At 38.7% G+C, this 17,030-nt stretch overlaps 1 protein-coding gene across 1 annotated transcript; it reads right to left on the reverse strand.

Moving 5' to 3' along the window:
• Positions 1-4,664: 4,664 nt before the first annotated feature.
• LOC110122575 (thiol S-methyltransferase TMT1A-like) lies at positions 4,665-16,221 on the reverse strand. The gene is made up of 2 exons (XM_070454435.1): positions 15,682-16,221; positions 4,665-6,449 (listed from the first exon to the last, which is right to left on the reverse strand). Exons 1-2 carry the CDS (start codon positions 16,177-16,179, stop codon positions 6,366-6,368), a joined length of 582 nt encoding a protein of 193 aa, XP_070310536.1. The 5' UTR covers positions 16,180-16,221; the 3' UTR covers positions 4,665-6,365.
• Positions 16,222-17,030: the final 809 nt, after the last annotated feature.

Below are 17,030 nucleotides of genomic sequence, written 5' to 3' on the forward strand. Positions count from 1 at the left end.
GGAAAACATGAAGGTCACATGCATCCCAATATTCACTGCAGCACTGTTTACAATAGCCAAGACATCAAAGCAACCTAAATGTTCACTTAGGAATGGATGAAGAAGGTATGGTACATATACAGAATGGAATCTTACTCAGCTATTAAAGAGAATGAAATAATGCTATTTATAGCCACATGGATGAATCTAGAGAGTGTCATACTGAATGAAGTAAGTCAGACAGAGAAGGAGAAATATTGTATGACATCCTTTATATGTGGAATCTAAAAAGAAATGATACAAATGACTTTCCTTACAAAAGAGAAAGAGACTCACAGACTTGGAAAACAAACTTATGGTTGTCAGGGGGATGGGATAGTTAGGGAGTTTGGGAAGGTCAAGTACACACTGCTATGTTCAAAATGGATAACCAACTAGGACCTATTGTATGGCACATGAAACTCTACTCAACAGTTGTATACCAGTCTGGATGGGAGAGGGGTTTAGAGGAGAACAGATACATGTATATGTATGGCTGAGTCCCTTCATTGTTTACCTGAAACTACCACAACATTACTATTGGCTATACCCCAATACAAAATAAAAAGTTTAAAGTTTGGGGGAAAAAAAACAAAAAGTCATTAGCCAAAAAACAAAGTGAGAAATGTGCATTAAAATGACGTATAACTTAACCATATTTAAGAACATACTCTAATATCAAACAGCAAATTTCAAAAATGTAAAACCATAATTACTTTTGCTCCAACCTAATATATACTCCGTGAAATAAAAATCTCCTCTCTGAGAAAGAAAAGAGGGAAAAAAAAAACAACAAAATACACCAAGGATTTTAGTGTGGGGAAAACAAGATGACTAAATGTCAGATTTCAGTGGCCCCAGAAACCAGCTTCATGAGAAGACATGGAGAAATCCAAACTTAACTATGGTAACGTTGTGGTTAAGAGTATCATCTGTCAGATTGTCTACAGAGCTGCCAATCTATATTGTCTGTTCATAGAGGTGTCAGGGAATGTTTGACGGGAGGATGCCTACGTGCTGTCTCTCATGAGTCCTTTGTCCCTCTTCAAGCAGAACAGCACGCTGCTCCCAGGGACTGAGGTCATTGTGTGAGGCAGGCTTGGGTCTCCTTTAGTAAACATTCTCTTTAAGACAAAACTGCTTAGTCCAATTCCCCTTTCTTGAGATGTGGATTGTCTCCTGACGTAGTGACTAATATTACTCCTTGTTCCCTTGGTAACCATTGCAGTTTGTTTGGTTTGCTGAACTCTATCATTCCCGAAAGAAGGTTCTTGTACTGCAGCCTGTATATACTCATAGAAAAATCATTAAAGCACCTTTGCTCCATCAGAGCTTAGGTCCCCGGGTCTTTTTTGTCTCTCTCTCCCTTTCTCTCTTTTACTTTCTTATCGTCGACTCTGTACCACCAGGTTCCGGTCCATTAAAAGACCCCAACATAGAGGAATAGATAATAATAATAGCTAAAATTTAAAGCAATTTAAATTCAAGAGCTTATCCTTAATGCCTGTCTATCACATGTTAACCCACTTAATCCTCACAATACACTTATTTGGTAAATATAATTATCATTCCTATTTTTCACAGGTAAGGAAACAGTCACATAGAAAATAAACAACTTGCCCAACATCATACAACCTATAAATGTTAGAACCAGGTTTTTAACTTGAGTTGTCTGACTCCAGAGGCTTGTAATACTGTCCCACCAATGTGTTTATTTTAGAAAATTTAGAAAAGAGAAAAGTTTACAAAGAAAAACAGTCAGCCACCTTTCATTACCTTGAGATAACTACTGTTAAGATTTTGTATGTACTTTTATAGGAATATGTATTTTCCCCCTAATACTAGAATTGGAATATACATTCTATTTTATAATCTTTTATTTTATTTATGTATTTGAGTATTATTCTAAAACATGGTTTAAAAAATTTTTACAAAAAAAAGAAACAATAAAAAATCTCTACATAGTATTTCACACCACTAAAGTTACCATCTCCTATTTAACCATTCTCATTTAGACTATTTCCAGTTTTTCACTATTGTAAATACTGTTACAGTGAATATCCTTACCCATAAGTGTTCGTGATCATCTAAAATTATTTCCAAATAAATAACTTGCTAAAAAGTGGAGTTGCTGAGTCAAAAGTCTGTGCCTTTTTAAAACTGTTGATACAGGTTGTCAAATTGCTTGCGTGCTCAGTTGCTCAGTCACCTCCAACTCTTTGCGACCCCATGGACTGTAGCCCACCAATCTCCTCTGCCCATGGGATTTTACAGGCTAGAATACTGGAGTGGGTTGCCATTTCCTCTCCAAGGGATCTTCCCAACCTGGGAATTGAATCTGCACCTCCTGCATTGGCAGGCAGATTCTTTACCAATGAGCCACCTGAGAAACCCGTTTTCAAACTGCCCTTTGGAAAAGTTGCAACAATTTGCATTCATACCAGCAATAGGTATGAGTGCCTATTTCCAATAAATGCTCATCGATACTTTTTTTGGGTCAACTTGATATGTAATGTGATATTTTTGATAATATGCATATCTTTAATAATCTTAACATCTTTTACTAAATGTTATTGGTTGTTTAGATTTCTTCCTTTCTGATTTGTCTCTTGATGTCCATTATCAGTTTTCTGATAGGCTGTTGGCTTTTTTCTTACTGATTTTTAAGGGCTTTTAGTATAGTTAGACTATGTACACTACAAATGTTCCCCCCCACCACCATTTGTTGTTTGCCTTTCAATTACATTTTTAAAAAAACTTTAAATATATCTGAAAATTGTTCTTAGGCTCTGCTTTGCAAACCTGTGGGAATCTGAATCCATGCCAAGCACTGCCTGGTGCTAAATAACCATGTTTTATATTTTGTACCATTGTCACAGAATGAAAATGATAGGAGTAATTAAAAAAACTGAAGTGCCTAACAAATGAGAACATATCATACAGCACTACTTAGTGTACTGTGGTGATCTGAATGGGACTGAAATCCAAAAGACATTCAGTTTGCTGTATACTAGAAACTAATGCAACATTGTAAAGCAATATATTTCAATACAAATTAATTTTAAAAATAGGGGAAAAATTTAAGAATAAAAGCATAAATTTTTGGTTTGTTGAAATTTTTAAAAAAATATGGAGCCATCTAAAATCTTACTAAATTCATGATAACATTTTTCTTCTTTTGATTTATTTAATTGGAAAATAATTGCTTTACAATACCATAAAGCAATATTGTATTGTTTCTGCCATACATCTACATGAATCAGCCATAGGTATACATATGTCACCTCCCTCTGAAACTTTCTTCCCTTCTCCTACCTCATCCCACCCTTCTAGGTTGTCACAGAGCAGCAGGCTGAAATCCCTGCATCATACAGCAAATTCCCACTGGCTATTTACAAGCAGTCCATGATAATATTTTGTCATTAGGGATTTTATTCAATCTGTGGATGTTGTGTGTAAATAACTGTCATTAACAGCAAGTGTTGCTTTCATCTGGGACAGTCCAGGTCAAGTCTGGACACAGTAGTAGCTACACATTATTAAGGAGTCTTCAGAAGTTTTCTACGTATCTTGGGGGGAGAAGGAGGAAAGGGACCAATGAGTACCTCTAAAACCCATGGTGACAGTCCCATTCTCCTTAGCCTCTTCTAGCTTCTCTAGTCTTGACTGTCCGAGGCAGAGTTTAGAGAGGGTGTTCCCCCAAATTCTGTGGGCAAGTATGAGACTTGTGTTTAGGAATGGAAAACTTGAAATTTTCCCGTGGAAAATAATTTCTCCATAGGAGAGGCCAGAAGAGAAGAGGAGGCCTGTGCCTGGAGAGGTTGCTGATGCGCTCTGGGTTATACAGGATAGGAAGGAGATGCCTGTTACCCATTCAGGTGACCGCTGTGTAGACAGCTGGACTTGAACATTTGGAGTTAGAGATCTGAGCTTGATGCTTAGATTTGGAAACCATCTATGTGCATGATAATCGAAAACTTTGGGGGGCATGAGATTGCACAAGGAATGTATATAAGCAAAATGAGAGCCAAAATAGAAACTCCAGTGTTTAAGGGATGGGCAGAGGAAGAATAGCCAGCAAAAGTGGTAGAAATGTTGAAGTTGGAGCAATACAAAGCCCCAGGGATAAGCACTGTGGTGCAGTGATAAGAATATGTGCATTAAAGTCAGATCTGCTGGCTGTGTAATGTGGGGCAAGTTTCTTAACTTCTCCAGGTCTGTTTCACCAACCTAACATGAAGATAGTCCCTGTGTTAAGGAATGCATGATGGGGTAAATGAGAATGTAGGAAAATCCCTAGTTCTATTCATCAGTGAGAAGGTGCTTTGTAGGAGTTAAAGGAAGAATATGATCCCCTAAGAGCATTCTCAGTGTTTAAACCTGAGATGATCATTATTTGCTTTGTAGAGGCATTGTGAGATTAGTAACACTATAAGCAAAATGTCTCCTAACTGTGCCACTTAATGCCCAATCTTAGGACATAAGGATCCAGGATGTGAGTATCAGAATCAGACATTTTTCAGATACTATTTTGATGTTGACCTATCCTTGAGCCTAAGACAGAATTACAGTTGGGTCTCAGCCCTTGGTATCCATGTGTTATGCCCGCTGTCCAAATCCCCCAACAGGAAAAGATAAGACCTCCATGACAATGCAACACGCAAAGGAAGGGAAATTTATTGCTGACTCGAGCCAGGGCCCCTGCTGCAACCAACGCAGTGGTGCAAAGTCAGAGAGCCCCGAGCCCCAGTTTCCACGCACATTTATAGGGTGCTCGATTTCAAACATAAGCAGTGGGCAGTGGGCGCAAGCGGATTGGTTACATGTTTGCAAAGCAATTTTGTTGGTACAAACTTTCGCACCCGCGGAACTTTCCAGGGGACCTTCTCGGAGGTTTACTGGGCGCGTACTGATTAGCTGGTCTCTGGTGGCCTGTTGAGGGCAGATAATTACCCTAACCTCGGGAAAACTGAAACTTAGGCCTACTCTTAGTTCAGGGCGCCTGTCATGGTGCTAGTCTTGACAGTCTCACACATGGACTTCCCTGGGAGCTCAGCTGGTAAAAAATCCACCTGCAATTCAGGAGACCCTGGTTTGATTCCTAGGTTGGGAAGTTCCCCCCGAGAAGGGATAGGCTTCCCACTCCAGTATTCTTGGGCTTCCCTGGTGGCTCAAATAGTAAAGAATCTGCCTGCAGTGTGGGAGACCTAGGTTTGATCCCTGGGTTGGGAAGATCTGTTGGAGGAGGTCATGGCAACCCACTCCAGTATTCTTGCCTGGAGAATCCCTATGGACAGAGGAGACTGGTGGTCTACAGTGCCTAGGGTCGCAAAGAATCGGACATGACTGAACGACTAAGCACAACAAGGCGCTCGGTATCCACAGGTTCCGTGTCCTCAGATGTAAGCAGCTACAGATTGAAAATACTGGGAAAAATCCAGAAACTTACAAAAAAGCCAAACTTGAATTTGCCACATGCTGGTGAGAGGGTAACAGGCAGGAAGGCCAGGGGTCTCCAAACGGAGGAAAGAGGCTGCACGTGCCAGACATTTTTCTCTCTCTTAAGCGGCAGGAAGAAACAAACCAGCGATATTTTTTCTTCTCTATACAAATTTAAAAGGTTTCTCTTAACATTCTGTGTTGCCATGACACCTGGTCTCACCTGAAGCTAACTACTCTCAAACCTTGAGTTAACCAATATATTTCTTTTTCTTATGGAAATGTTGTCTTAAGATATGTTAATGAACCCCAGACTCGATCTTCAAATCGGTTCCGCCAAACGGCCTTATTTACTTACTCAGGTATTGTTCCCCTAATCTATGTAAATGAAACTATTTGTTGGTATTCTGCCCTTCTACAAGATTCAAGTCAATCGTTTTATGGCCAGGGATGAATTATCTGGTGCCATTCTAAATTTTATGAATTTCCTCTTTTCATTAACAGACTGTGAGTGACTATATAACATACAGCTAAAGACTAGGAGGGGGGTACTCTTTTGCCCCCTTCTGATGCCTATGTCAGAAGCTTTCTCTATCTCCTTTATACTTTAATAAAACTTTATTACACAAAAGCTCTGAGCAATCCAGCCTCGTCTCTGGCCCCAGATTGAATTCGTCTCCTCCGGAGGCCAAGAATCCCGCGTCTTATCGTTCAGCAACAACCTTTCACTGGCAACTATTTACATAGCATTTACATTACATTAGGTATGCTAAGTAATCTAGAGATGACTTAAGGTATGTGGGAGGATGTGCATAACATATGCAGATTGTACACCATTTTATATAAGTGACTTGAACTTGTATAGATTTTGTTAGCTGTAGTGGGGACGGAGAGGGACCCCGGGGATACTAGATTCGACTAGTATCTTTCTTCAAAAACACTTTCTTCCAGTCCTTTTCTTCCTGAGGGATTTCCTCTGTTAGAAAATAAAACTAGGAAAAAAAAAAGAAAAGAAAACTGGGGATTACAGAACATCCTTTTCCCCTAGAATAGTAAATTCAAATATTAAGATATTCATACTCTTCCCAAGAGGTAACTGTTAATAGTTTCTTTTTTTTTAATAACATTAATTTTTATTTTTAAAGTAAAATTATTTTGCTCTATGAAAAACCAGTAAATGATGGAATTTACAACCCCAGACTAAATTATCAAAGACTGAGAAAGGGAGAGGATAGAAAAAGTAGCAAATTCCTTGTTTCCATGAAGAGTCACTGAAACAAAATAAAACCAATGAAATAGGCACAATTTGATTCCTATGACAGAAAAAGGATAACATCAAATAATAAAAACATTAAATTATGTAGAAAAAAGTATTTCATATATAAGGAAAAATGGACAGCAACACATATGGAGTGGGAGACTTTAATATGCATCAGAATTACTCCATGACAGATAAAATGGACAAAATAAGGAAGATTTGGAAAAATGAATACTGAAGTAAAAAAAAGATAATAAATTCTCAATATCAGAAATCACAAAGACCACATTTTACTATATATAAAAATGAAAGCAAGAAAATCTTTTAAGAACACATATATGAAATAAGAAAAATACAAACTAAAAGATGCAAACCAGGAACACACATAGCTACCCAGATCTCACTCACTATTACAGAAAAAGAGTGTTTTTTTTAAATAAAATAAAAGTAAGTTACTGTGGTGGGTTAAAATAGACATTGTTGTTTAGTTGCTAACTTGTATCTGATCCTTTTGTGACCCCATGGACTGTAGCCCACCAGGCTTCTCTGTCCATGGGATTTCCGAGGCAAGAATACTGGACTGGGTTGCCACTTACATATATATATTTATACATAAAATTTATGTATTTATACATAAAATCTGTAAGAATATACTAAAAAACCCAAAACCTTATTTGTCACTTTTTGAGGCTACTAGGCACTCACTCCGGAGAAGGCAATGGTACCCCACTCCAGTACTCTTGCCTGGAAAATCCCATGGACAGAGGAGCCTGGTAGGCTGCAGTCCATGGGGTCGCAAAGAGTCAGACACGACTAAGTGACTTCACTTTGACTTTTCACTTTCATGCACTGGAGAAGGAAATGGCAACCCACTCCACTGTTCTTGCCTGGAGAATCCCAGGGATGGGGGAGCCTGGTGGGCTGCCGTCTATGGGGTCGCACAGAGTCAGACACGACTGAAGCGACTTAGCAGCAGCAGCAGCAGCAGCAGGCACTCACTCATTACTCTAAAAATTGAATCAAGCATTTCAGCTTTCCTTCAGGATAATTAAACAGTTGAGGAAGTAAAGTTTTTTTAGTAGAAAATGAATAATGAATAGATGCAGAAGGATAATAGAATTTGAAAATCACCATATTAAAATTTCTTAATAAAATAACAGACTTGGTGATGATCAATGGCTGCTTAAAAGCATTTGGTAAAAAGTTGATGTAATTCTTTTTTAGTGAATGAATTAGTCTGACATCATCTAAATCCACTGGTCCACTTCAATGTTAATAATAGTATAACACCCAGACATTGCACTGCTCCTAATGTCATGCAGTTGAAAGCATACAGATTCTCTCTCTCTCTTTAGTCACAAAGTTGTGTCTGACTCTTGCAACCCTGTTATTTTTGCCAAAAAGATTTAAAACTGAATGCAATCAAGATTTTGGACCTAATTACTGGTTTACGGGAAAGACAGGAGATGAAGAAACATATTAAATAATGTCATGAGAATATAATCAGCCAAGTACAGACTGTAAGAAATTCTCTAGGGTAAATTATCCATGTATTCCATAAATAAATATAAATGTTCCATAAATAAATGAAAAATTAAGGAATGGAAACTGTTAAAGACTCAGGAGACATGTCCACCAAATGCAATGTATGGATTTTGTTTGGATCCTGCTATAAATAAATCATTTGTAAAAAGACATTTTAAAGCACAAGTGATACTTAACTAAAGTAGAGTGTTAATACTGCTAATTATAATCTTTTGCTGCCTATTTAGAAAAGGCCAGAGTATCCATTGGAAAACAGAATTAATTAGTAATATAACTGAAAACAAGATAAAAATGATAGTATTCATATAGATTATTAGTCAGTAGTTAGAAGCTAACAATTCTGATTCTACACAAAAACTCCAAAATACTTAGAAATAATTTTACAAAGAAATATGTGTAAGCAGTCTGAAGAAAACTTATACTGACAGATACAAATACTTAAATTAATTGGGAACTAGGGTTAAAAATGAGAGTTGGACCGTAAAGAAAGCTGAGCACTAAAGAATTGATGCTTTTGAACTGTGGTGTTGGAGAAGACTCTTGAGAGTCCCTTGGACTGCAAGGAGATCAAATCAGTCAATCCTAAAGGAAATCAGTCCTGAATATTCATTGGAAGGACTGATGCTAAAGCTGGAACTCCAATACTTTGGCCTCCTGATGCGAAGAACTGACTCACTGGAAAAGACCCTGATGCTAGGAAAGACTGAAGGCAGGAGGAGAAAGGGATGACAGAGGATGAGATGGTTGGATGGCATCACTGAGTCATTGGACATGAGTTTGATCAAGCTTTGGGAGTTGGTGATGGACAGGGGAGCCTGGCGTGCTGCAGTTCATGGGGTCACAAAAAGTTGGACACGACTATGAGATTGAACTGAACTGAGAGTTAAGAAAGTCTATTTTAGATCTGAAAGAGACACATGCACCCCAGTGTTCATCGCAGCACTGTTTATAATAGCCAGGACATGGAAGCAACCTAGATGCCCATCAGCAGACGAATGGATAAGGAAGCTGTGGTACATATACACCATGGAATATTACTCAGCCATTAAAAAGAATTCATTTGAATCAGTGCTAATGAGATGGATGAAACTGGAGCCCATTATATAGAGCGAAGTAAGCCAGAGAGATAAAGAACATTACAGTATACTAACACATATATATGGAATTTAGAAAGATGGTAATGATAACCCTATATGCAAAACAGAAAAAGAGACTCAGATGTATAGAACAGACTTGTGGACTCTGGGAGAAGGCGAGGGTGGGATGTTTCAAGAGAACAGCATCGAAACATGTATATTATCTATATGAAACAGATCACCAGCCCAGGTTGGATGCATGAGACAAGTGCTCGGGCCTGGTGCACTGGGAAGACCCGGAGGGATCGGGTGGAGAGGGAGGTGGGAGGGGGGACCGGGATGGGGAATACATGTAAATCCATGGCTAATTCATTTCAATGTATGACAAAAACCACTGCAATGATGTAAAGTAATTAGCCTCCAACTAATAAAAATAAATGGAAAAAAAAAAAAAAGAAACTATTTTATACTGTCTCCCATTGCCTTAATAATACACATTAAATACACTCCATTATACAATACACCTCACTCTTTACTCTTATCAATCCAATAACATATGATAGGTAACTTTATTTTTTTTCTTTTAGTAAAAATGTCTCCCTTTACTTGGGAATACAAAATCATTAACTGAAGTATATGGTTACAGAATTGCCTTTTTATTGGCAGTTGAACAGAGGATCATAACTGGATCCTTTTGCCTTTAACATTTTGTTAATTTACTTCTGAACCATTTAGGATTAGAAAGTTATTCAGTTCAGTTCAGTTATTCAGTTGTGTCTGATTTGGCAATCTCATAAAGCTTTATCATGGTGGCACAGCCTTTACCATTTCCTATAGTAAATGCAGTCCTTCTTGGCTGATGCTCACTAACACACACACAGTAGCCCATCAGTTATAACACTCCCACCATCAGTACCAACCTGATGACTATAAATTAGCTTAGAGAATCTTATTTTCCCAGCCATTCCAGTTACCCCCAACTGAGTATTATAGTAATTACACTATCTAATTATAATCTACTTCTTGCAGGAATTAATGCCATAATCATAGGCTACTGCTTTCTTTACATATTAATCATACCATAAAAGGACATCACATTGAATCAATTTAATGTGTAAATACATTCTAATAGTCTTCCACATTACCAGCTATCACAGTAAACTCTCAATTTATTATTGGATTAATTATTTATAAATTAAATAAAATGTTTGTGAACTAGATAAAAGCTTTCATTTTTAATAAAGCAAGAGGTTTTCTGAGAACTGTATAAAGAATCTGTGTTTATCATCTGTAAAATACTAAAAAAGTCATCCATAGATTTAGAAACTGTAACTGTTAATAGTTTCTTGTGTATCATTCCCATTAACATAAATACTTGTATAGGTATATTCTCCCCCATACACACAAATGGACTTGTACTCTACATAATACTCTGTTTTCATTGCCTTTTAAATTAACACTAAGTCGAGGATTTTTTTCATATCAACATAGGTAACTCTTCATTGTTCTTTTTAACAGATGCACAGAAATTCTTTATACTATGTGAAAATTTACTTAACAGCCTTTGACTGATGGATATTTAAGTTGTTTTCAATTTGTGGTGTTGCAAATACTGTAATGAATATTTTCACATATAAATGAGTTTTTGCACATTTATACATATAGCTATAGGATAAATTCCAGATGGATGAAGGAGTAAGTGTACTTGAAATTTTAATATTATTAAATTGCCCTTCCAAAGAGGACACTTCTTCCGACTGGGGTATCCAGTCCTCCAAACTAACCCCAACACTATATTGAACTTAAAAGTCTCTGACAGAATAGTAGGTAAAATAGCGTCTTGCTTTACTTTCTTTTTAATTCAAGTATAGTTGATTTATAATATTAGTTTCAGGTGTACCACATAGTGATTCAGAATTTTTATAGATTATACTCTAAAGTTATTACAAAATAATGGCTATATTTCCCTGTGCTGTAGAATATATCCTTATTGCTTATTTATTTTATACATAGTAGTTTGTATCTCTTCATCCCACACTCCTGTCTTGCCCCTCTACCCTTCTTCAGTGGAATGGCAAACCTACTTCAGTATTCTTGCCTTGAGAACCCCATGAACAGAATGAAAAGTCAAAAAGATATGACATTGAAAGATGAACTCCCCAGGGCAGTAGGCGCCCAATATACTACTGGAGAAGAGTGGAGAAAGAGCTCCAGAAGGAATGAAGAGGCTGAGCCAAAGTGGAAACGATGCCCAGTTGTGGATGTGTCTGGTGGTAAAAGTAAAGTCTGATGCCGTAAAGAGCAATATTGCATAGGAACCTGGAATCTTAGGTCCATGAATCAAGGTAAATTGGAAGTGCTCAAACAGGAGATGGCAAGAGTGAACATTGACATTTTAGGAATCAGTGAACTAAAATGCACAGGAATGGGAGAATTTAATTCAGATGACCATTATATCTACTACTGTGGGCAAGAATCCCTAAGAAGAAAAGGAATAGCCCTCATAGTCAACAAAAGAGTCCAAAATGCAGTACTTGGGTACAGTCTCAGAACAGAATGATCTCTGTTTCCAAGGCAAGCCATTAAATATCACAGTAATCCAAGTCTATGCCCTAGCCACTAAAGCCAAAGAAGGTGAAGTTGAACAGTTCTAGGAAGACCTACAAGACCTTCTAGCTAGAACGAACACCAAAAAAAGATGTCCTTTTCATAATAGGGGACTGGAATGCAAAAGTAGGAAGTCAAGAGATACATGGAGTAACAGGCAAGTTTGGCCTTGAAGGACACAATGAAGTAGGGCAAAGGCTAACAGAGTTTTGCCAAGAGAACACACTGGTCATAGTAAACATGCTCTTCTGACAGACAACACAAGATGACTCTACATATGGACATCATCAGATGATCCATACAGAAATCAGATTGGTTATACTCTGCAGCCAAAGATGGAGAAGCTCTATACAGTCAGCAAAAACAAGACCAGTAGCTGACTGTGGCTCAGATCATGAACTCCTTATTGCAAAATTCAGACTTACATTGAAGAAAATAGGGAAAATCACTAGCCCATTCAGGCATGACCTAAATCAAATCCCTTATGCTTATACAGTGGAAGTGACAAATAGATTCAAGGAATTAGATCTGATAGAGTGAAGAGCTATGGACAGAGGTTCATGACATTGTACAGGAAGTGGTGATCATTGTACAAAAAGTGGTTTTTGAAATGCAAAAGGAAAAATGGCTGTCTGAAGAGGACGTATCAATAGTTGAGAAGAGAAGCTGAAGGCAAAGGAGAAAGGAAAGATATACCCATTTGAATGCAGAGTTTAAAAGAATAGCAAGGAGAGATAAGAAAGCCTTCTTAAGTGAACAATGCAAAGAAATAGAGGAAAATAATAGAATAGGAAAGACTAGAGATCTCTTTGATAGCCTATGTGAATGGTGAATGGTGTCGGGTTCATGATCTCCAATAGAGAGAATTTTGCTTCAGATTCAGACACTCAGCTTTAGTCACTCAGAGCTTCCTGGCAAAAGTTTTATTACAGTGAGAAGGGGGTAGAGAAAGCTTCCGACATAGACATCAGAAGTGGGCAGAGAGTGCCCCACTAGTCTTACCAAGGCCTTATGTACTTTTCAATTGGTTGTTAACAAGAGAAAGGTCTTATCAGACCCAAACAAACAAACATTTTAAGATAACAGGATTAATCAGAAGGTTCTTAAATATGTCTTCCAGCAAGATATAATGTTGTTATGTAATCATTAGTACAGAATTTAAGGAAAAACAAGCCCTTGAGCAAGATAAGTTGTTTTGTTGTGTAATCATTAGCTGTATGCTTAAAGAAAAAAAAGTCTTATGTGACTAAGATGAGGGAATGTAGACTAAAATCTTTGTCCCTTTCTCCTCCTTGAGGGCCCTGGACTCCTCATCAACTTACCTAAGAATTAACTCTCTCATCTTCAAGAAAATTAGAGATACCAAGGGAACATTTCATGCAAAGATGGGCACAATAAAGGACAGAAATGGTATGGGCCTAACAGAAGCAAAAGATATTAAGAAGAAGTGGTAAAAATATACAGAAGAACTATACAAAAAAGATCTTCATGACCCAGATAACCACGATGGTGTGATCACTCACCTAGAGCCAGACATCTTGGAGTGCAAAGTCAAGTGGGCCTTAGGAAGCTTCACTGCAAAGCTAGTGGAGGTGATGGAATTCCAGCTGAGCTATTTCAAATCCTAAAAGATGATGCTGTGAAGGTGCTGCACTCAATATGCCAGCAAATTTGGAAAACACAGCAGTGGCCACAGGACTGGAAAAGGTCAGTTTTCATTCCAATCCCAAAGAAGGGCAAGGCCAAAAAGTCTTCAAACTACTGAACAGTTGCACTTATTTCACATGCTAGCAAAGTAATGCTGAAAATTCTCCAAGGAAGGCTTCAATAGTACATTAACCGAGAACTTCCAGATGTTCAAGCTGGATTTAGAAAAGGCAGAGGAACTAGAGATTAAATTGCCAACATCTATTGCACTGTGGAAAAAGCAAGTGAATTGCAGAAAAACTTCTATTTCTGCTTTATTGACTATGCTAAAGCCTTTGACTGTGTGGATCACAACAAACTGTGGAAAATTCTTAAAGAGATGGGAGTACCAGAACCACCTTACCTGCCTCTTTAGAAACCTGTATGCAGGTCAAGAAGCAACAGTTAGAACTGGACATGGAAGAACGGACTGGTTCGAAATTGGGAAAGGTGTATGTCAAGGTGTATATTGTCTGCCTGCTTATTTAACTTATATGCAGATTACATCATGAGAAATACCAGGTGGATGAAGCACAAGCAAGAATCAAGATTGCCAGAAGAAATACCAATAACCTCAGATATACACATATGACACCACCCTTATGGCAGATAGCAAAGAGGAACTGAAGAGCCTCTTGATGAAGGTGAAAGAGGAGAGTGAAAAAGTTGGCTTAAAGTTCAACCTTCAGAAAACTAAGATCATGGTATCTGGTCCCATCACTTCATGGCAAATAGATGGGGAAACAATGAAAATAGTGACAGACTTTATTCTCTTGGACTCCAAAATCACTGCAGATGGTGACTGCAGCCACAAAATTAAAAGATGATTGCTCCTTGGAAGAAAAGCTATGATCAACCTAGACCGCATATTAAAAGGCAGAGATATTACTTTGCCAACAAAGGTCTGTCTAGTCAAAGCTATGGCTTTTCCAGTAGTCATGTATGGATGTGAGAGTTGGACCATAAAGAAGGCTGAACGCCAGAGAATTGGTGGTTTTGAAATGTAGTCTTGGAGAAGACTCTTGAGAGTCCCTTGGACTGCAAGGTGATCAAACCAGTCAATCCTAAAGGAAATCAACCCTGAATATACATTGAAAGGATTGATGCTGAAGCTGAAATTCCAAAACTTTACCCAACTGATGTGAAGAGCTGACTTATTAGTAAAGACCCTGATGCTGGGAAAGATTGAAGGAGAAGGGAATGACAGAGGATGAGATGGTTGGATGGCATCACTAATTCAATGGACATGAGTTTGAGCAAGTTCTGGGAAATGGTAAAGGACAGGGAAGCCTGGCATGTTGCAGCCTATGGGGTTGCAAAGATTTGGGCCCTATTGAGCAACTGAACGACAACATACTCTATTTAAAGTTATTACAAAATAATGGCTATATTTACCTGTGCTATGGGATATATCCTTGTTGCTTATTTATTTTATACACAGTAGCTCCTATCTCTTAATCCCATACCCTTGTCCTGTTCCTCCCCTCTACCCTCTCCCAGCTGGTGATCACTAGTTTGTTCTCTCTGTGAATTTGTTTCTGTTTTGTTAGATTCACTTGTTAGTTTTAAGATTCCATTATAAAATATCTTGCTTTAATTTGTTCTTTAATTGCAAGATTAAACATTTAAATCACATTGGCTCTCTTTATATTTCTGTTCCAGTAATCTGCTTCTTTTTTGCTTCTTTTTCTCTTTTTAAACCAATTGATTGAAGAATCCTATTGTTGATTTGTAATGTCTTTTAATATGAAGGACGTTAACCCCTTGTCTATCATCCTTGGCAAATATTTTTATAATTTTTTTTGTACTTTAAGTTTGTTTATAGTCCATTCCTTTTCCCTGCAGGAGTTCTAAAATTTTATTTATTTATGTATTATCAGTCTATTTCTTTAAAGCTTCTTCTACACTTTAAGATTTTTTCTTAAAAAATTCAACAGTATTTTTTTCTAGTAGCTTTACTTTTATGTTAGGGTGTTTGATCTAGTGAAATTGGGAGGACTGCCCTTGGTGATGGTGGTTGCTACTAAGCAGCCCTTCTCAGCCCATACTCACCGGCCTCAGCACTCGGCACACTTCCTGGAGGATCTGGTCCTGGTTCTTCACGGAACAGAGCACCAGGGTGCAGACCACCACATCCATGGAGCCTGTGGCCACCTGGTGCATGTTCTCCCCGGCAGCCACTATGAAGCGCTCAAACTGCAGGTGTGGGTTCTGGGCAATACTCTTGATCAAGAACTTCTCAAAGTTGGGGTTGGGATCAACACAGGTCACCTGGCATCCAGAGGGGTAGAACTTGAAGTTGGCCCCGGTGCCACAGCCCAGCTCCAGCAGGGAGAGCTTCCCAGAGGGGCCCGTGAACTCCTGCAGGTTGCTGAAGAGCTCCCGCTTCTTGCTCGCCATCTGTTTGTTGTACATCACAGTGAACCTCGCCAGGAAGTAGGGGAACCACTGTTTGCATATCCAGTTCCACAAGCCCAGAAAGTCCAGCAGGTACATGGGAAATGCCAGGATGCAGACGGCCAGCCGGAGGATTAAAATGGTGAGCGCCATCACTCAGAAGAGAAGAAAACAGATCAATAGTTAGAGATCTGACTCCTTTAACTGCGGGAAGTAGGTTTCTGGCCACACTCCAGAGCCAATCAGCTGCAGAGGAAAGAACTGGCTGTGCTGGAAATAAACAGCTGAAGTCAGATCTCGGGCAAGAGACCTGTTTCATCCAATTAATAGATGTTTGGCAGAAGTTGCCTCATGGCTTATTTTTCATGAAGTGAAATGAGAAGGTTCCCAGCTTTCCCTTAGAAGGAAAGCCGATTACAACCCCCTATTCCTGCTTGCAGACTACTGCTGCAGTTTTAAATGCAGAGTGTATTCACAGTTTGTCAGTTTTCTGGTGACCTCTCCTAAGAAAACGATCTGTGGGTGGAGCCTGGCTAAAACCCACACCAGCAAGCCAATGCCAAAGCCCAGTTATTGCTACAAGCCCCCTCCTACTTTCGTTCCATCTACCCCCTCTGCCTCGGTTTTTTAAAAAAGAAGTGAAAGCACGTGCCTGTCTGGTCATAGTTAGCAAGACTTTTCCCTTTTGCATTCTCGGCAGAGTCTCTCGGCCAAGATTATTATTATTATAATCCTAAAATGGGATTATTTTTAAGTCACCGTTTTGGGCCGCCCATCTTTTAAAGGGCAAGTTTCACCTTCAAACTGTGCCAAACCACTTCATTACTGGGGCTTCCCAGGTCACTAGGGGTAAAGAACCCTCCTGCCAGTGCAATGATAGAGGTTAAGAGATGTGGGTTCTATCCCAGGGTTAGAAAGATCCCATTCCAGTATTCTTGCCTGGAGAAGCACATGGGCAGAGAAGCCTGGTGGGCTACAGTCCATAGGGTCACAAAGAGTAGAAC

Source organism: Odocoileus virginianus, chromosome 24 (assembly GCF_023699985.2).
Source record: "Odocoileus virginianus isolate 20LAN1187 ecotype Illinois chromosome 24, Ovbor_1.2, whole genome shotgun sequence".
Taxonomy (NCBI): Eukaryota; Metazoa; Chordata; class Mammalia; order Artiodactyla; family Cervidae; genus Odocoileus; species Odocoileus virginianus.

Excerpts from the sequence above, each read along its gene's own strand:
- LOC110122575 (XM_070454435.1), bottom strand. The coding sequence starts at position 16,179 with ATGGCGCTCACCATTTTAATCCTCCGGCTGGCCGTCTGCATCCTGGCA. Across the intron at positions 6,450-15,681 it reads TGTGCCGAGTGCTGAGGCCG|TTTTATTTTCTAACAGAGGA; the intron begins GTGAGTATGGGC and ends TTTTTTTCCTAG.